Here is a 20,219-nt window from a genome sequence, read left to right as displayed (position 1 = left end):
CATTTTCTCTGACAATAAAAGCAGCATAGATTATATGGAAATTGAGGTAATATTTACATTTCCGGTATATATTTGGAAGGGTGTTATCTAGATAATCTGCTTTAAGTGTATGTACGTACGAACACACATATGTATAAAATCTAGTAACAAAATATCACAGATGCACAATGATCCCAATATGCTTGCAATTTAATCTATCAATTGATAGACAAGGAGATAAAAGTATGGTTGTCTGAATGATTCTAACTGCCAAAATCTGAAGTTATTTAATCATATTATTTATACCAATAAGTACCGTATTTAGTCCAGGCTGCAAACAGATTTTCATAAGCTGTTCTTAGATGAAAATGATGGCTATTTTATTCCAAGAAATTTTCTTTATCTATAAAAAAATAAATCTGTTTGAAGGGGAAAATTTATCCTAGGACATCCCAACTTAGTACAATATGTTTGTTCATTTGAAAAATATGTGTTCTATGTTAATGGCCACCATATGCAGTGTACTTGCCAGGCCCAATGGATGAACTGGTGAACAAAACAGACACGATCTCTGCATATGGTATTCAAGCAAATTAGAATGCTTTACTCTTCCAAAAAGACACATTCAGACAGTATTTGTCATTATTCGTGAAATCTTCATTTTTACCCCGTCACTTAAAACTGAAAAATAATACTGCATTTTTTTTTATTAAGTTAGCATAGTAATTCTCTTTTTTTGCACCTAGGATTCTTAACAAAAATACTAAACTGGGATTCATTACCATCTTCCTAAAATATGAGCACCCAGACATCATGTTAGATAGACATCTATTTGATGTGTTTAGTAACAGAAATGGGGAAGATTTCTATATGAAACTATATTATACTGAATTACGTGCTACATAGAGAGCAATGTTTTAAAATAATTTTCCCCAACAAATAAGTTTAACCATATTTTTCACTTGAAAGTAAAACAAGATATTAGTACCTTGTTACAAAGCTATTTTATAAAGATCTTCACAAGATATTTAGTTTGGCAAAAATTGTAATTGCTTAATATGAAAGATGGAGAAAAATAACTTTCTAAGACCTTTTCTTCCTTGTAAATACTAGGCTGTCAAAGTTGTATATTTTTCTTTTCATGTTGAATGGTTCTGAAATTGGTTGAAATGTTTTTAATTTGATGTAGCAGACTGCATTAAGAAAAAAAGGTTTGTTAAACCATGAATAGAATAGTGAATAATTTTTGAGGAAATGACAATGGGAAAAGTGTAAGTTGCATACTTATTATTGGAGCTCTTAAGGACTGTGGCAGAGGTGTTCAGTCTAAGGACTGAAGACATCAAAGTCCTTTTCCCTATTGGTGAGCTCTATTTATCTTCTCTTTCTGACCACAAGTAACAAATGTACTTCTATAACTAGAGATGAATAAAACACATGGAACAGAGAAATCATGTAACTTTTCACCAGTTTCCTAGCACCATTTAAAGTAGAAAATTATTCTAATATAGACCAATATTTTCTTTTTAAAAAGTTTGTCATTGGCACCATTTCTGTGAAATATGTGGTAGATAGTTTTGGAGCATGTTCATATTTTGATAATAAGAAAGAAAGTAGCTGGTTTGTGTCTTTGAGACGTAACCTTTCAATAGGTAGTAATCAAGCAGACGGGAAAAATTCTCATAGGATTTGGCCTAACAGACAGGGATTTAAGGAAAGGGAATGCTAATATAAACACAAAATTTGATACTTAGGAAATTGAAATGCCAGTGAAATTTAAAAATTATTCAAATATAAATAATAAATGCTGTAACAGTACTAAGCCTTTACAATAAAATACTGTTTGAAGACTACACGGCTAAAAAAGAAGCCAATGGCAGGGAAAAGAATTGTATTTGATGTTTGCCTGATTGCATATTTTTCTGCAAAGTATACTGTCAAATGTTGAAAGTCTCAGTTAATCTAGGAGAATGAAAACCCAAGTCATTCTTGCTTTCTTTACCCAATTTCTTTCCTATTTCAAAGATTCTTGTCTTCCAACTTCTCAATGATCCTTTGTTTTTCTGTATCCCTATGGAAAAACTTAGAACAATGTCTAGCACAAAATAAGAACTTGTTAAATAAATTAATGTATCTACTGAATGGAAAAAAACTAAATTCCTCTTTCAGGTGAATATACACAGGAACATTGTGTCCAGATTTTCTGCAGAAACTGTCCCTCTTTGCTCCTCTTCAGATTTTTGGCAAGGAGGTTGAGCAAACACATTGTGTGAGATGCCTCTTTCACCATGAGGCAGCACAATGGATGTTTATTTGAATGTCGGTGTGGAGGAAAGGAAATGGAGGTAATAGTTAATTTTTTAGTTAGCTTAAAATTTTTTAGTTAGCTTAAAGGCTTTCGGTGTTATGTTTATAAGGTCTTAAAGAATCTGCCAAGAGCAAGATGCTGTTGTCAGGACTATATGAGTGCTGAAAAGAATAGAGTATTAAGATTCTGAGAGAATCAATAAGACAAATGGCAAGTCCTGGCATACTGCAGACTGCTTGAAAAGACTGCTTAGTGTGTGCTGGATACTAGGGACTGTCGAAAGTGAATCCAATCCTTAGTGGCCTTGCCTGAAACCATGGTGATTTCTTAGGCCAGATCTTTCAAAGAGTCATTGAAATGGAAACATTCTATAGTTATTCTCAAATTTGATAGGCAGTGTCTTTTGCCTAATATATACAATGTAAGCTCATGCCTCTTGGACAAACAGATGTTAATCAAAACCAGAAAGAACAATTAATTACAATTATCTCTTTAGAATGTTTTATGTCATATAATTAATACATATTTTCATTATTTAAAGATAATCAAAACATTAATAAAGCTAAAATTCACTCTTGATCATCTAAATGCTTTTGAGATAGGTTACTCTGATATATCACCATGGTTCCTATACATGCAAATCTTTTCCTCCATATATATACATCTCTTTTAGAGAATATATTTTTATTATGTGTGTTTAATTATATAAATTATATACCTTGTGTATTCTTAAGGATTATTTTTTAGAGCAATTTTAGGTTCACAACAAAACTGAGAGGAAGGTACAAAGATTTCCCATATTCCTCTGCCCCATGTTGCTTAGTTTCCCCCATTATCAACATGACTCATCAGAATGGCGCCTTTCTTACCAAGGATAAATCACAAGGATGAATATATAATTGTCCAAAGTTTATAGTTTACATTAGGGTACACTCTTGGTGTTGTACATTCTGTGGGTTTGGACAAATGTATAATGACATGCATCCATCATTATGGTATCATACAGAGTACTTTCACTGCCCTCAAAATCCTCTTTCCTCTGGCTATTTATCCTCTATTCATCCTTTCCTCCCCGTAGCAACCACTGATCTTTTTATTGTCCTCATAGTTTTGGCTATTCCAGAATGTTATAGAGTTGGTTTGATGGATTTTTAAAAAACAATATGCCTCAGCCATCTTTCAAATTGAGTGACCTCATTCTTTTTAACTGTTGCAATATAGTCAACAGTGCTTGCATCAGAATTTATTTGGTCATGTCACTCTTAAAAGACATTTTGGTTGTTTTCAAATTGGGGCTCTCAAGATCAAGGCTGCAGTGAAAAATCTTAGAAGGCTACACATTGAGAATGTTTCTAATCCACTTGATTTTTATAATAATTAATACTGAAAACTTTATTTGTGCCCTGAATAATACAGAATCTTGGAAATCCCTCCTAAAACAACAATTTCAGTGTCTATATTATCCATCTGTACATTTATTTATCTATCATCTATTTATCATTTTATCATTTAATCCTGGGTCCACCACTTACTATTTTTATAATCTTGGACCAAATGTCACCTTTCCCTGTCTCTGTGTCCTCATCTGTAAAGTGAGAATGTTAATGTATATGCCCCCTAGGGTTAGATTACAATAATTGTGAAGATTAAATGAATTAATATGTGTAAAGGTCTAAGAACAGTGGTGCATGCTTATTTGTTGTTAGCCATTATCACTGTGACTTCTTAAATGAGTTCATATGGTTTCATTTTTCAAAACTGATACATAAAGAGTTCAGACTCTTACATCAGAGAAAACTAGAAGTTCTCTTCCTAAAAAGTACCAATAGCCCTGGTCATTTACTGGAATTTCTTGGTCTTTGAAACTTAGAAAAAAGAAGAATTTTAGTGATTTAAACTAATTTGGCCAACCTACCTGAAAATTAATTATATAATATAAAATAAACTTGTCAATAGGCATTAATGCATCATCTATTGCCAAGTCTGTCTAAAGAGAATCCTTAGAGAGAATATATCTGGGCATGATTTATTGTAAAATAAATTTATTCAATATTAAATAAGCGTCCACTTATGATAAGTACAGTATTAACTATATACTGATAAAAGATAGATAGCTAACGATCTTGCTTCTTAAAAAGAACTCCCACAGACAATAGGAAAGACATGAGCTTAGTAATTATTAGCAGGTCAATTCTATTAGAGTAGGTATAGGGTACTAAATAGTAGGAAGGACAGAGCGCCTAAGCAGCACCTAGGTATTGCTCAAAAGACTTCATGAGAGACTTACACAAGAAAGAATATACATTTTCTGGAAATGGAAGGGTGGGTGAAGCCATTTCAGACTGATGTGCAGTTACAGAATCATATACCCATGTTAAATAGTTGGGCACACAAGTTTTCTTGTTTGAAAGGTGTGAGAAAAGCTTGAAAAGTATTCAGGAACCAAATTACAAAGAGTAGGGTATGCAATAATAAGGAACTATAGTATCTTCAGGCAGACAATTGGAAAAAGGAGTGTCATAATCAGATATGCATTTTAAAAAGTTAAATTTGGCATCAGAGTAAAGGATAGGATGCCGAGGGAGGAAATTGAAAGCCCAGATAATGATTAGGAGTCGAATCCAGCACTACAAGCTATGAAGATTATAAATTGGAAACGGAGAAGTGGAAACCAAAACATGTGGAATGGCACCAGCAGAGGGTGATGAGACAGGACTCTGGATAGGAAGTTTCAAGAATAAGTGGCAGGTGTAGAAAAAAGATGGGGATATGAGCTTAGATGAAGCATAGGATTGGACAGTGCCACAGAAAATAACATAAAAGAAAAGCAGGAATGGAGCCTTCCATGGGAGGATTAGTCCTTTAAGTATAGGCAAGGAGAAAAAGCAATTCCATAAAAGAGAAAGACTTACAGTCAGAGGTGGAGGAGGGAGACTAGGGATAAACTGTTATTCTAGGACCAAGTTACTGGAAGAGGATGTTGAGGAAGTATGAGGTAATCAAGAGAACAAAGAATTTCCAATAGGTTATCTAGACTAGAAATGGATCAGTCAGTGGGCTTTGTGGATCCATTTAATGTAGGACATGAGGGAGAAATAAAGAAAATCAAGAAACTTACTAAATGTTCATTCTTGGACCACTCAATGACAGGTGATCCTGTTAACCAAAGTAGTGAGCATCTTAAGAGTGCAAGATCAGAAGTAAACATAGTGAGTCGGAGGCATCCAGGAAGCTTTTATTTGGAGATGTCTAGTGGGCAGTTGGAAACTCAGGTTTGTGGACAGTTTTTATGCCAGTAAGCTCAAAGGTGAAGATATTAATTGGGTCATCCACGTAGACACTTTGCTAAACATAGTTAAGCAAACACACAGGATAGTTATTTTGTGGTATCTGTTCTGTGTCGGACATTTCTACTCATAAACAAATACAGTTATCCCCATACAAATCAATAGTAGTAATTCTGGTGGGTTGTACATAAATTCAAGCAAGGAATTTACTGGATATGGAAGATGGTGATTAATACAGAAAAGTAGCATTTTTAAAATCCCTCATCTTTGAAGGGATTATTATGTGTTTAGGGTTTATTATGAATTTCTCTACTCCCAGGGTCATTTTAAAATTAACTATTAAATAGTTTGTTGTAGCATTATTCCTGCTTCTTTACCTTTTATATCTTCATTCATTTGTCATTTCCATTTTTATAAATTAGCGAAAATCCTGATGCTTACATCAGGAGTTCACACAGCTTCCACATGCTTTACTAGATTATCAGCTCTAGGCCACCTCCTCCACCTCTACCTCCTCCACCTCCTCCTCCTCCACCTCCTCCTCGAACTCGCCATGCTCCTCGGCCGTGGCATCTTGGTACTGCTGGTACTCGGACACCAGGTTGTTCATGTTGCTCTTGGCCTCTGTGAACTCCATCTCGTCCACGTCCTCGCCTCTGTACCAGTACAGGAAGGCCTTGTGCCATAACATGGCCTTGAACTGCTCCCAGATGTGCTTGAACAGCTCCTGAATGGCTGTGCTGTTGGCCGATGGAGGTGGACATCTTTTCCCCTGGGGTGGGGTGTCACACCATTCATATATGAATATATATATATATTTTATTCTTTAAAAAAGCCACTACTAGATGAAAGAAAAATGAAACCCATATTAGTATATGGAGTTACCTGGATTTAAATTTTTTTATCCCCACTTCGTTGCTAAGCTAACCCATGTCTATTTGTTTGGTTGGTTGTTTTTCAGAGACTAGTGGACAGACCTTTGAAGTCCCATGTATAGTTCAGGGTTGTTTTTCTTTCTTTCTTTCTTTTTTAAATAACTTTTCATCTATAAGTATGTATTTTTTCACATTTTTTTTCTAAGACAAAATAACTTCTCAAAAGTTCAACTAGGAAAAAGATTAAATTTGCACTGCTTATAGAAATTGGTCGTAAGAAAGTTTACATAAAGTATTTAGCAGTACTTTCAATATTTTGGCCCTGGTTTCCCAATATTGTTACCATTAAAAGACAAAACAAAGAAATGCCGCATTTGGAACATCTGCATTATGGTCAAGGAATGTCAGCATGCTTTTCTAGTACGCTTGTGGCACCAGAACATCTTAGTAATTTCTGGCAGAGTTCGTCATCTGCAGGCAGGTTAATCTAGAGTAGCATTATGTCCATTTCATTTTAATTTTTGAAGGGCTATCAACCAATATTTTTTAGAGATATAAATTTAATTTCCTTGTCCTTCCTCCTTTAGTTTATCCTGCCAACCATTTATAGTAAACCTAACTGCAGACTTTGCTGGTTTGGGTACAACATTTACTTCAGTCATCCATTAATTTTTATTTCTGACAGAATAAGCATATGGTCCTAGCGCTCTATGAAATCAGACTCTTGGAATCAGATTCTGTTATAAATTTCATTGCTCGTTACCTTTATGCGATGTTACATTATATACATCACTTAGCCTGTATGAAAAGCTTCATAGATGGAACAGATCTATTTTGACTTTTAAGTTTTACTTTCTTTTTCTATAAACATGGAATTCATATAACCATATACATAGTTTATGACTTTTCATATATACTTGTGTTATTGGCTACAATGTCTTTATTCATATCCAATGTTTTTAATTAAGACAAGGATGAATGAATAAATATTCTCATTATTGTCTAATGTAGGGGTTGGTGAAGCAAGGCCCCGTGGCCTGTTTTTGTAAGACCCAATTGCTAAGAATGGTTTTTACATTTTTAAGTGTTTGAAAATGATTCAAAAGAAGGATAACATTTTCTTTCACATAGAAATCATATGAAATTCAAATTTTAGCATCCAGAAGTAAAGTTTTATTGGAATAGAGCCATATGCATCCATTTAACATAGTCTATGACTGCTGTCATGCTATAGTGGCAAAGTTGAGTCATTGCAAGGGAAGACTCCATAGACTAAAATATTTATTATCTTTTTAAAAAAGAAAGTTTTCTGAACCCTGGTCTAATGCAAGCTGATTTTCTTAGTCTAAATTTCAAAAAGTTTGTGTAATAAAACTAGCACCAGAATCAATTATTTCTTTTCCATAAAAATGGTATAGAGAACTTATCCATTTCATGTTATTGTACTTAGTGTTACAGTATGCTCATCCATTGCCTGGACAAAATTAACTCCTTGTGCTATTCTGATCAAGGGAAAAGTTTACCCAAAGGATAAGAGTGCTGCATTCCATAAATACTCTTTTCTCATTTTCCATCATTATCTACATATTTAATTTGGTTTCTTTTCTTAAGATTTTACTTATTTATTCATGAGAGACACAGAGAGAGAGAGAGGGAGAGGGAGAGACACAGGCAGAGGGAGAAGCAGGCTCCTGCAGGTAGTCTAATGCAGGACTTGATCTCGGGACTCAATCTGGGGACTCAATCCCAGGACTCCAGGATCATGTCCTGGGCCGAAGGCAGGCGCCAAACTGCTGAGCCACCTAGGCATCTCCTATTTAATTTGTTTTAATGAAGCTAATTACATAGCAGGAATAACTCTGACCAAGAAGTAAAAAAGTCTGAGTTCAATATTTAATCATTATTTTGTTTTCTAGGCAGACAGAAATTAAAAAAGAATTACCTGAAGTAACTGTGAAAGGTGGATGACAAGACCCACTAAGACAGGCTCCATGGATTTTTGATGTGCCTACAGTTTCACTAGATATTGAGGATAATTAAACTGGAAGGTGACATCCTAAGACCCACTACTCTGCCTCGTAAACTACTATATTGATTTGACAGAGATGACTGTCAGAGTGAATGTAGCAGTTATTCCTAGGAGAAAAAATTAGCTGTCTTCTTTAAAAATAAGTCATTTTGCTGGCTCCCTTACCCTATATTTTTTTCCACTTTCACATTTCATATTAGAAATAATAAAAATGGGTTAGCTTTTAGAATGCTATTTGTACAACGTATGAACAAATGCCAAAGAAGACAACATAGATTTTCTATAAAGCTCTGTATTTCTTTGGTATTCCTTTAGTCCAGATGTAATATTTTTTTTTCAGATGCAATATTAAGGTTCTCCATTTATATCCTTATTTTTTAATTAATTATTTTTTTTTTAGAGTGAGAGAGCACGAGAGGGGGGCCAGAGGGGCTACAAGGAGAGAGAGAGAGAGAGAATCTTAAGCAGGCTGCACACTTCACTCATCAGGCAGAGAGCCTGACTTAGGCCTCAATCTCATGATCCTGAGATCATTACTTCAGCTAGTAAAGATAAATAAAGATAAATAAAACCTTAAAAAAAACAAATTAAATGTGTGGATAATGATGGAAAACGAGAAAAGAGAATTTATGGAATGCAGCACTCTTATCCTTATATTTAATTTATTTATTCATGAAAGACAGAGAGAGAGAGAGGGAGAGGGAGGCAGAGGGAGACGCAGGCTCCATGCAGGGAGCCCGACGTGGGACTTGATTCCAGGTCTCCAGGATCAGGCCCTGGGCTGAGGGCAGCACTAAACCACTGAGCCACCTGGGGTGCCCTCAGAGACTGTTTCTAAAACTTGGGATATATTAGAGCACCAAACAGAACCAAAGATCTTTGAACTTGTAGAGCTGACACTCTAGGGGGAAGAAATAGACAAGAAACAATGCATATAATAAATGAATAAAAGGCATAGCCTATTAAAAATTAAGTGAAATGGGGAAAAAAAACAAGAGCAAGATGAGGGAGATCAGGAATACCATAGTGGGAGTTTCAGTCTTAAATAGGATAGTTAGCGAAGGCTTCATTAACAAGATGATACCTAAGTGAAAAGTTCAAGAAACTCTAGGTGTTACCTATGTTTCTAAGGGAAAGGCATTTTAGGAAGAGGGAAGAGTGGGAGTGAAGTCCCTAAGATAGGAGGAACCTGACCTACATGGAAAACAGCAAGGAGGTGTCATGGCCAAAATGGAGTGAAGGAGAGGAAGAGTGGTAGGAAATGAGTCAGAGGGGTAATGGGGTCAAATCAGATAGGGCCTTGTAAACCACAAAGGATACTCTTAGTGATATGGGGCCACCTGGTAGGACTTCTTGCTGGGGAGTGATATAATTCAAGTTACTTGTCAGAAGTCTACTTGACCGCTTTGCTGTAGAAGAGCAAGGGCAGGAGCAAGGAGAATTAGTAATGAGAATATTGCAGTAATTCAGGTGAAAGATGATGGTGGCTTGAACCAGGACTAGTCATGGAGGTGGTAAGAGTAGGTGGATTTTGGACCAATTTGAAGGTAGAATGTGTTGGATTTCTTGACAGATTGAATGACAGAATGAATTTCTTGACAGAGTAAGAGGAAAAAACAGTGTATTTTGACTCTCTCTCCCTTTGCTGGGAGAACAGTCATCAGTCAAAAATGGAAGGGTCTACATGTTGGACATGTCTTTTGGGTGAAAATGAAAAGTTCAACTTTCAGTATTCCGAGTTTAATATATTAATTAAAATAAAATCAACTCAGTAAGAACCCAGTTGGTACTTTCTCAGTGTCTACCGCATAGAAGATGTTAAAAAATATTGTATGAGTATTTAATATACATAAATAATAATTTTAAGTACCACTGCAGTGTGAATTAATTAGTAAACAAGCATTCTTTGTTAGTACTCAGTGAACAGCAGGCATCAGATTGTGCACCATAAAACAGAGAGTCTAACCAAATTTTGTTAGAACTTCACAAGGTAAATGGCATTGACTCCATTTTACAGAATAAGAAACTCAGGACAAGTGATTTGCCTAACATTCACATGGCTAGTTAAATGGTTCTGGCTTTAAGATTCAAACTCATAATTTACAACGTTTTACAACAATTTACAGCTTCTTTTTAGTTTTATCAGTGATCCCACAAAAGAAATATAAGATAACTGATAAGCTTCCATTTTTTAAAAATCCGATTTTTATCTTCAGATTATAATACGAGTGAACAAAAACAAGCCTGTAAGAAGCATGAGCTCTATGTGAGTTTCCGGGATCTGGGATGGCAGGTAAGAATGGTTGGTCAACTTAGATGCTTCTTTTCTGTTTTATTATAAATCTGGAGTTACTTGTAATCTCTGTTAGTAATTTTTCCAATAGACTAACCAATTATTTTTTATGACTATTCAGTATATGAGTTATTCACATCATTTTTATTTCTCCATTATCTTTCCACCATTGAAACCTCATCATTAGGGTTTATAGTAAAAAATAGCTATGGTGAAGAAGAAACATAGCCCTATGATATCAGAAAGTGGGAAAAAGTGCTGTTGTTTTAATATCCCAAAATTTTAATTTTAATATCACTTTTTCAGATTAATTTGAGCGGCACCATTTGCCCCCAAAGTCTCAAACTCTATGGCTAGGAAATAGGATCCTTGAATGACAATGTCTGTCATAAAGTAGATCTATAGAAAAATGCTTTTTTCTTGAAAATAAGAGTTTTATTGTTCTCTTTTCCATATGCTTCACAAAAAGGGTAAGGAGGAAGATTTAACCAAAAACAGTTTTTAATGTCTTTATGTATTGATAGTTTAAATTGATATCTTTGGATTACATTATCCCATTACAATGGATTTGTAGAATTGAATTTGGGCTATCTCATTGAAAAGTAATATTAAAGCATAAGCATTTAAAATTTTTATAATAACATTTCAACATGATTCATTCAGTAAGTTTACATTTGGACCAGGTTTTACTTCTTGGGGAAAAAAAATCAGGGCAATCATTCCATATGCCAATTTTTTGGCTTCCCCAAATTTTCATGTGCAGTTCTCAAGAATTTGCTCCAATTTGTTTCTTCTAAAGAGACTATAAAGCTAACACGTGAACAGAAAGAAAAACAGCAAAGGAGCAAATATTAAATCTTTAGGAAATTGTCAGACTTCTAAAGCCAGGAATGAGTTATTAGGAAGTAATAGGAATTATCTCAATTAAGTTTATTCTTCTTTTCCTTTCTGGTTCACTTGAACTTTCCAGAGTTCATCATTTCCTGTTTAAACAATATTTACAATGCTATTTAATGATATGGTTTTTATTCATGAATCCATGAATTAATGCATACTATGACTATCCTACATAGCAACCTCTTGGGAGAAATTACAGAGGACAATTTCTTATGAAAATATTTATAGTTGTGTTGTAAACTTCAACTTAAAAATAAATTAAAGGCTTGAGGGTGGCTGTCTTATTAGAATAATTGCTAAATGAAGAAGAGAAACCTAGGCAGACCTAAATATGAATATCTTTAAGAATTAATTTATTTTTGCGATTTCCTTTATTTTTCTTCTTTTTTTTTTCTTTGTGTGTGTGTGTGTGCATTCTAGGACTGGATTATAGCACCAGAAGGATATGCTGCATTTTATTGTGATGGAGAATGTTCTTTTCCACTCAATGCTCACATGAATGCCACCAACCATGCCATAGTTCAGACTCTGGTATGCTTTGTTTTTGTAGAATTTAAAATGGTTTATGATGCCAGCATCATATAAACATTATTTTAAAGGAAAGCATCCGTTTGTGCTATAAATGCACTATTAAAAAAAAAAAAAACTCCTTTGGTACTTTTTAGAGCCAAAGTAACGATTATGTGTATAGTCAGGAAATTCAGGCTAGTTTAAAGACTCGTCCTGATTCCAGAATGGGAAGGATTTAGCTAGGAAAATTGAAGTAACTGCATGAAGTGATCACTCTGCACTGATTTCTTCACTATGCAGTATGACTAACCACACAGGTTCCCAGGGGCTGTTTCAAACCTAGCAATTCATTAGTAATCATTGCAAAAACATTGAATAATAGCCTTACTGAATTTCATCTAAGGGCTTTTACTCTGATTATTTAAGAATGTTTCACAGCATACTTTGGTATTATTAAAGTTCTTCAAGTAGAATATAAGTAAAAGACTCATTTCAATTTCTTGATCCTTATTTTTTTATGATTTTTAAGGCAGAATTTCATCTTCATTTTTTCCCTTCCTCACTCAGGAATTTAGTAGTGATTTAATCTCTAGTAACCTGAGCTTATTTTTGTGAAAACAATAATGAAATGTTGATTTTGTGGTCTCTAAATGGTTGTACTATATCCAATTAGCTCATGAAACCTCTTGAGAGTCTGACGTACCTGTCTTATGGTGTGTGACTTACTGATTTGGCAGAGGGACAATCTCTGGAAGACTAAGAGTCTCCTAGAAGGTGCAGTAGACTATGTGATGGAGTTCTGAATTAATGTTTGGGTTAATGTGAACATTTTAACTATATGTCATCAGGATAGAAGGAAGAGGACTAATTGTTTTAGATTCAAGACTTAGTGACAGAAGTGGCTATTTGGTGGATGGCAGTAGGAGAGCAGTAGCCATAAGAATAAAATAGTCTATCTTTGTGGGTGAGTCTTGTTTACGATCAACAAAAAAACCTAACTATTAGAATTTGTGAGTTGACTCTTTAGAAGGTCATTTTTTTTTCAGAATTAATTTAACATTTAAAGCTGATGGAAAGACTCTCCTAGTTTTCTTCTGAATAAGGAATGATATATGTAAATTGACAGATTAAATCCTTGAATGACTTGATGTTTTCTGGTCTGGACATCACAGGTACTAGAGAGTAGTACCAAAGATGCACATCTATGGCAACTAGAGCATGGGTATTGCCCAAAACTTTGGGAATAACTTTGGAGTAAAGAGAAACAGGGAGATAAATCCATATTTTGAAAGGCAGTTATTTATAAATATTCTTCTTTTTATTCTTGACCAATGAGATTGTCTATCTCTGTGCCATAGGCAAAGTATAGAGTAAATAACTGGGAAAATTTTAGGACTTGTTATGCTTTCATCTTTGCTATCTATCAATAAAAGTACTTGATACAGGATATCATTTCTGGGGAATGGGGAGCTCTGCAAGGAAGGGTGTACTGTATTCCAAGAATCTCTGTGAACTCTCTAACCTTTTATCCTTACCTATGAGGATTCATGATGACCCAAAAGCCAATCACACAGAGAGAAATGCTTTGTTTCAAGCCTTGGAAGAATAGACATAATCACTGTCTTTCCATGTGGTCAAAAGAATAGCTACTATTGAGCTTACAGAGGAATGACACTTAATTTCTCAGAAAATGCCTCCTGTCATCTCAATGCCTCAAAAAGCAGACTTCTGCTTCATTAATATGTATCTATTGAATCAAAGGCGGCCTCAGGCTAAGCAATGTTTAATTATTGAAAAAATTGTCAAAATACTCTACCTCTCATTTTTCTTTTTTTCCTTATAAATATATAACCACATATTGTCAGCTTTTAGGGCTGAGGTCTAGAAGGCAGTGTCAAAAAACAAACATTAAAAAAATCTGACATGGACTTGGAACAAGATCCTGCTCTGCATCACTGTCCTGGGATATGGGACATAAGTCATTGCAAAACTTAAAGCATACATGGGAAGTTTGATTTTTTTTTCCTGGCATTGTATACTCTGTACGTTTGTTCTCTGAAGGACATGAAACAAGAAGACAGGCATGTTTGTTCCTAAAAGAAAGCATATTTTTGACTAATATGGTTGAGAAACCATTCAAGAACAATCCTTTTTTTTTTCAGAACAATTGCTTCGCGAAGCTGCCAAGGCCATTGAAACAAGGGGTTATCAATCATGTATGTGTGGGTTATGGAAGATAAAGCTTATGAGGGACACAAGCTGCATCTGAAATTTGTAGAGACTATCCAACTTTTAGTTTTGTGAGGTCTTAGGAAATTTCAAGTTCATGTCAGATCACCTCATTTTTCCTGCTGTTTCTGTCCACATGCAGTGCTCCTATATCATTTCAGCCAGGACATTGTGCAGCCAAAACTCTAAGAGGCTGTATTTGCTTTTTGTGGATCCCTTAGGATTCATCAGTGGGACTTCCCATAAACTCCTTTGGGGGAAGGGCCAGGGTAAGTGGGTGGGAAAGGGGGAACCATGTTCTGGCTCCTTGCTCAATTATGGAAATCAGGCAGACTGCCAGTCTGATCAAAATGAGAGTAAACCCTTTGCTTGAGTATTTCACTGTCGGTGTACAGCTACCTTTTCAGGCTTTTGGAGGAGATGGAATATTCAATTTGTAAAATATCTAGGCTCCTTGCTTCTGATTTAGTTGAGCCTGCTTTTTGGCACTTGTCTGGGAGAGAAAGAAAGTAAAAGGATATTAAACTCCAGCCAGTCTGGTAAAAGATTCTGTAGAGAAGAGTTGAAATTATTGCTTTAAAATAAGTTTTGGATTATACCTGGAGTTTACTTTGCTGTGATCTTTATGCTTCCTTTACTGTGGAAAATTAAGAGTTGGCATAAGTTTTATGATTTATTGCTTAATTGTCCTTTAAAAAATAATTTAGATTCAAATCTTTCTACAGCTAGTTGTGTCCCTTCACTGATTTGTATTTATAATTTCTGTATTTCTCATGAAGTAAATAGAAGTAATTGTTCTAACCAAAAGCAACTCAGTGCTAGTTGCCATGTTCTTTCCCCCAGGAAAATTTCCACTGAATACTCCATAGAAGGAGTTTTCCTTACTTGGTAGAATATTTTTCAAGGCCCCAACACATAATTAGAACTGGTGAGTTGACTCTAGGTGTTAATGCTTAAAAATACATCCTTCACTACCAGTCCCCAACCCCCACCCCAGCCATTGAACATAAATAGAAGAGTGATAGTTTAAGGGTGTGCCTGATTGTGAGTGACAAAACGAGAATATTATTTGAAAACTGTAGACAAAATGTTTATCTTATTTCTCAAGAAAACAAAACATGTTTTTCTTTCCCAGGTACATCTGATGTTTCCTGACCACGTACCAAAGCCTTGTTGTGCTCCAACCAAATTAAATGCCATCTCCGTGCTGTACTTTGATGACAGCTCCAATGTCATTCTGAAAAAATACAGAAATATGGTAGTGCGCTCATGTGGCTGCCACTAATATTAAATAATAATGGTAATAAGAAAAATATCTGTATTAAGGTTTACAATTATAATAAAAAGTATGCTTTCAGACAAGAAGGGAATTTCACAAAATTAGTTTGGTTCATTTCATCTCTGTACCTATGTACAATATTGTGTATATAGTCACTTTTATTTATTTAAAGTTATATATTCTCCTTTGTGGATGCCTTATCAATAAAATCTATTTTATAGGTCTATTACACAATAGATAGCCCAGTAACTTTCAGTGGGATATGCTAAGTCCAAGTCAATTCCATTTCAACATTTTTTCTAATATGATTTTTATATAATTTTCTGAAACTAAAACTCCTTTAGATGTTAATCATTGATGAAGGAAATTGAATGCATTTGGTTATGTTGTGCCAGTGAAAACTATGATAGGATAAATAAAACTAAAAAAGAAAAAAAAAGTAACAACCCAAACAAAAATGCTTGAATAAACACAATTTTTCTTTCAGAGTTTCTGCTTCATTAGATAAAGTGAAATGTTGAACTGGATTTGAATAAATAAGCGGTAGGCAGAACATAGAAGCTGAAAGATTACACATAATTGTTGTAACTGTTTGCTTTAACAGAATTGGTGTAACTGGAGGAGCATGTTCCTTCTTGGCTTGTGGATTGTAGATTTTGCAAAGCGCTCAAAACTTCAGGAACTCTGTGGAGACAGGCTTGAGCCTATGTCCATAACTTTCCAAGTTAACACTAAAAAATTGTAGTACAACCTTCTTACCTCAAATAAATCATGTCTGCCTATTATCTAGAACACTACTGCTGCAGATTTTTTTTTCAGATTCAAAAACAGTCCAAAATCAAGAAACATTTACATGCACTCCACCTCCCTCCCCACAGACAAGAGTCACTGCATACATAAAATATACTGGAGCAGAGATGCCGACAGAGCCATTTTCTTTAGCTCTCCTTTATAACTGAGTTTGCTGATTGATGTGATGCAAGGGATTTTATTTAAGGTAAAAGCACTGAAACTAAACTGAAGGAAATTACCAAAAATCCCAGAATGGCTTTGACAGAATTGCCATTTCGAAAGAACAGCTGAAATCCATTTTTCATATCTTTGAGAATGTGCTCAATGAAAACCTTATTTTGTAAGGGGATTTTGTAAACCTTCCTCCAAGCACAAATAATTCCAAATGGGAAGGTTCTGTTGTGTGTATGTGCATGTGTATTCTTCCCTCTGAAATTAATTTATTTTCTTTCTTTGCCTTCTAAGGCTTTTCTTTAATACACACTCACTTTCAGAATAATGACATTTAGATGGATTACTTGCTATTTATGGTGACTCCATGGTTGAGCTTATTTACAGTTCACCTAAAATATTCAGAAAGCATCATTTATTAATCACCTTTTTGAACCTTTCAAGTAAAACTTACATCAGAAATAGCTTAAAAATATTATGGGTTCATCTGTAATTCAGGTATATTGCAATATTGTTTTAAAATACAGTTTATCTTAAAGAGAATTTGATAATAACTATATTGGGGAGTACATTAAGTAATATATTTTTAAGTAAATAGTGTACCATTGTAAGAATAAGAAACGGAAGTCTATTATATTATTCCTTAAATGTGCTGTTTAAAGATATTTCTATACTTTAAAAATATATTAAACTTGTGATGCTAGTTTTTACTGTGCTTCTTGATTTGGCTCTTTATTTAAGAGGGATACAAAAATGTAAGTATGTCATACACTGAGACTATATGACTATCAGATGTAAAATGTTTGCAGAATACATGATCCTTATGTTGTTTTTAATTCCTAAAACTAGTTTTTGTGTTTTTAATAAATATTCACTATTAAATGGACAAAGTAGCAATCCATGAATTAAATATCTTCTTAATCTGCTCAAACAACAAAGAAATTTTTAAAATAGCAAAAATGACAGGGAAGGAAAACTACCTCACTTGTTCTTTTTACGTAAGACAATAATTGGCATCAGTATTTTCATAATTTTTCAGATTAGATATATAAATATATATATATATATATATACATGCATAGTTAAATTATTCTCAATAGCTATTATAGTAAATTTTTAGTATTACTTTGGTAATACTTAAGCTACTATCAGAGACCAGAATAATTTAGCCTATTTTAGCAGGATCCAAACAACTCAGGTCTTTTTAGCTAGTTAGGTATTGGCTTTTTGTTTGTGTGTTTGTTTTTATATTTCCTGCTTCATATCTATTTTGCTTTGTAAAGTGACTAATTCTTTTTGAAAGTAGAAGAGCATAAATCACAAATACTCAAGTTCTTTAAGGTAAAAATAAATCGAACTAAAGAAATAATAAAAACACAAGAAAGAAAATCCAAATTTATTTTTTTCTCAAGAACTGTCATTTTATAATCACTATCATCAAATCTAAGCCAGAGTCTACTGGCTACTCTACAGTCTGGCAAATATCATCTCCCAAGAAATTTACAATGAATAATTTTTTTATGCACTTCTGTTCAAGATAGAAGAAATCCTCTTTCCCAAACACAAGTCACCGTCTCATAACTACTCAGTCAAGTACTTAATCTATCATTCAATTTCCATATCAGATTACCTGCTTTTCTATGTTTCCTCTTTTGCATTTTAGTTCATTTTATTTTATTTTTTCAGCCTGGAACTTTTTAGAGTTAGAAGTGAAGATTCCTTTGCTGATAAAACATATACATTGCTAAGTATACATCACATCTGTATTTTATAAAATTTGGTTAAGATCATAATTGAAGAGAAAGTAGAAAAAGTAACAATCAATGCCAGTATATATTCCTATTTGGGCAGAAAAGTGACACTATATCCAAGCTAGCAATTTAAAGAGAGCAAAGGTTCTGCAAAATTACAACATCTGTTGTAATATTTGTTAAAGCCTATTTGAAATATGGGCCTCTCAAAGGCAGAAGAACCTGGATCAGATATACTCTTTAAAAATAATAAAGAAGTTTCAGAAGTTTTAAAACATGCATTTTAACCTTTGCATCTCAGCTTCAACTTTGCAGAGGCAGCTAGTCTCCCATCATTTCTCAAAGGCCAACGTATATACACAATGGAGAGAGAGTGGTTAGATGCACTACAGCTTCAAAATCAGGAGGTTATATATGGAGGGATGAGAGACAAAATACTGCATAAGCAGTCCCTGGACCCAGCCAGTTTGAACCTAAGCTGAGGGGTTAGTGAGGTGTGCAGTATTTTTTCCTCAGTTTATTGTGGCTACTACTATGTGGTGAAATATAATAGAACCCATCTAAAAAGCTGGACTGTGTTTATTTTCCTGCAGATACCTATAGAAAAAGCCCAAACTAGAGAAATAATCCTTTACATTGAGCCACAAGGCCAATAAGTTGTCTTAGATTATGTATACTTTCTTCAGTAATACACATACACCCCCCACACACACACACTTAAAAAAGGTATATTTTTATGTTTTAAAAAAGAGAGAAAAATAGGAATACAAAATTTTTTTAAAGATTTTATTTATTTATTCATGAGAGACACAGAGAGAGAGAGAGAGAGAGAGAGAGTCAGAGACACAGGCAGAGGGAGAAGTAGGCTCCATGCAGGGAACCCGACATGGGCCTCCATCCTGGGTCTCCAGGATCAGGCTCTGGGCTGAAAGCGGTGCTAAACTGCTTGCCACTGGGGCTGCCCAGGAATACAAAATATTTTAAGTGAACCATTAGGACTTTGTGAAAAGAAAAATATAAAATGGGAAATTTGAAAGAACTTAAAAGTATCAAAGGGATCAAAGGGAGTTCTAATGTCCAATTAATCTGTGTTCCAGAAGACTGGAGATAATTTTGGGATTAACAGCTTCATCAGAGTTGGCTTCTCATCTTGGAAGTCGGTCAACAGATAGTGGCTATCTTCAGGTTACTGAGGAAAAATAACTGTCATGTAGAATTCTATATCTAGCAAAACTATTTCAAATATTAGGGCAAAATAAAAACATTTTTAGGCGAGTTAAACTGAGAGAGAATTAATCATCAACAGTAAAAGCACTGCTAAAGGTTTTACCCAGGAAGACAACCCCAAAAGGAAATATAGACCATAATGATAAGCAAGAAGATGGTAAACATGGGACCAGACTACAATAAATAATAATGTTTAATAATTATGGTTTTAAAAATCAAGAGAATTAAACAATATCAAATCAAGTTGAATAGAGTAAACTATAGTACGACTATAGAGCATATAATAGAAGGTGGATGGTTGGAGATAATAGGTTTTGCATTTTACTTAATGATGATTAAATTAAACTCATTAATTTTAGAACACAAAGTGGTGTGTATATTTTAACTCAGGATTGACAAAATCTTTCTGTGAAAGATATGATTATTAGTTTTGGATTAGGTTTTGTGGTTTTTTAAAGATTTTATTTATTTATTCATGAGAGACACACAGAGAGAAGTAGAGACACAGGCAGAGGGAGAATCAGGATCCTTGCAGAGAACCTGATGTGAGAAGGACTTAATCCCAGGACCCCAGCATTGCAACCTGAGCCAA

At 34.3% G+C, this 20,219-nt stretch overlaps 1 protein-coding gene across 1 annotated transcript in view; it reads left to right on the top strand.

Moving 5' to 3' along the window:
* The window catches only part of BMP5 (bone morphogenetic protein 5), a 114,405-nt gene extending 97,142 nt beyond the window's left edge, over window positions 1-17,263 (top strand). The window contains exons 5-7 of the mRNA XM_055330452.1: window positions 10,695-10,771; window positions 12,089-12,199; window positions 15,543-17,263. Of these exons, the coding sequence (XP_055186427.1) occupies window positions 10,695-10,771; window positions 12,089-12,199; window positions 15,543-15,692 (338 nt within the window). The 3' untranslated portion in view covers window positions 15,693-17,263. The remainder of the gene's footprint in view (window positions 1-10,694; window positions 10,772-12,088; window positions 12,200-15,542) is intronic.
* The last annotated feature ends 2,956 nt before the right edge of the window (window positions 17,264-20,219 follow it).

This window comes from Nyctereutes procyonoides, unplaced genomic scaffold (genome assembly GCF_905146905.1).
Source record: "Nyctereutes procyonoides isolate TBG_1078 unplaced genomic scaffold, NYPRO_anot_genome, whole genome shotgun sequence".
In the NCBI taxonomy this organism is placed as follows: domain Eukaryota; kingdom Metazoa; phylum Chordata; class Mammalia; order Carnivora; family Canidae; genus Nyctereutes; species Nyctereutes procyonoides.
This window is presented reverse-complemented; position numbering and strand designations above follow the sequence as displayed.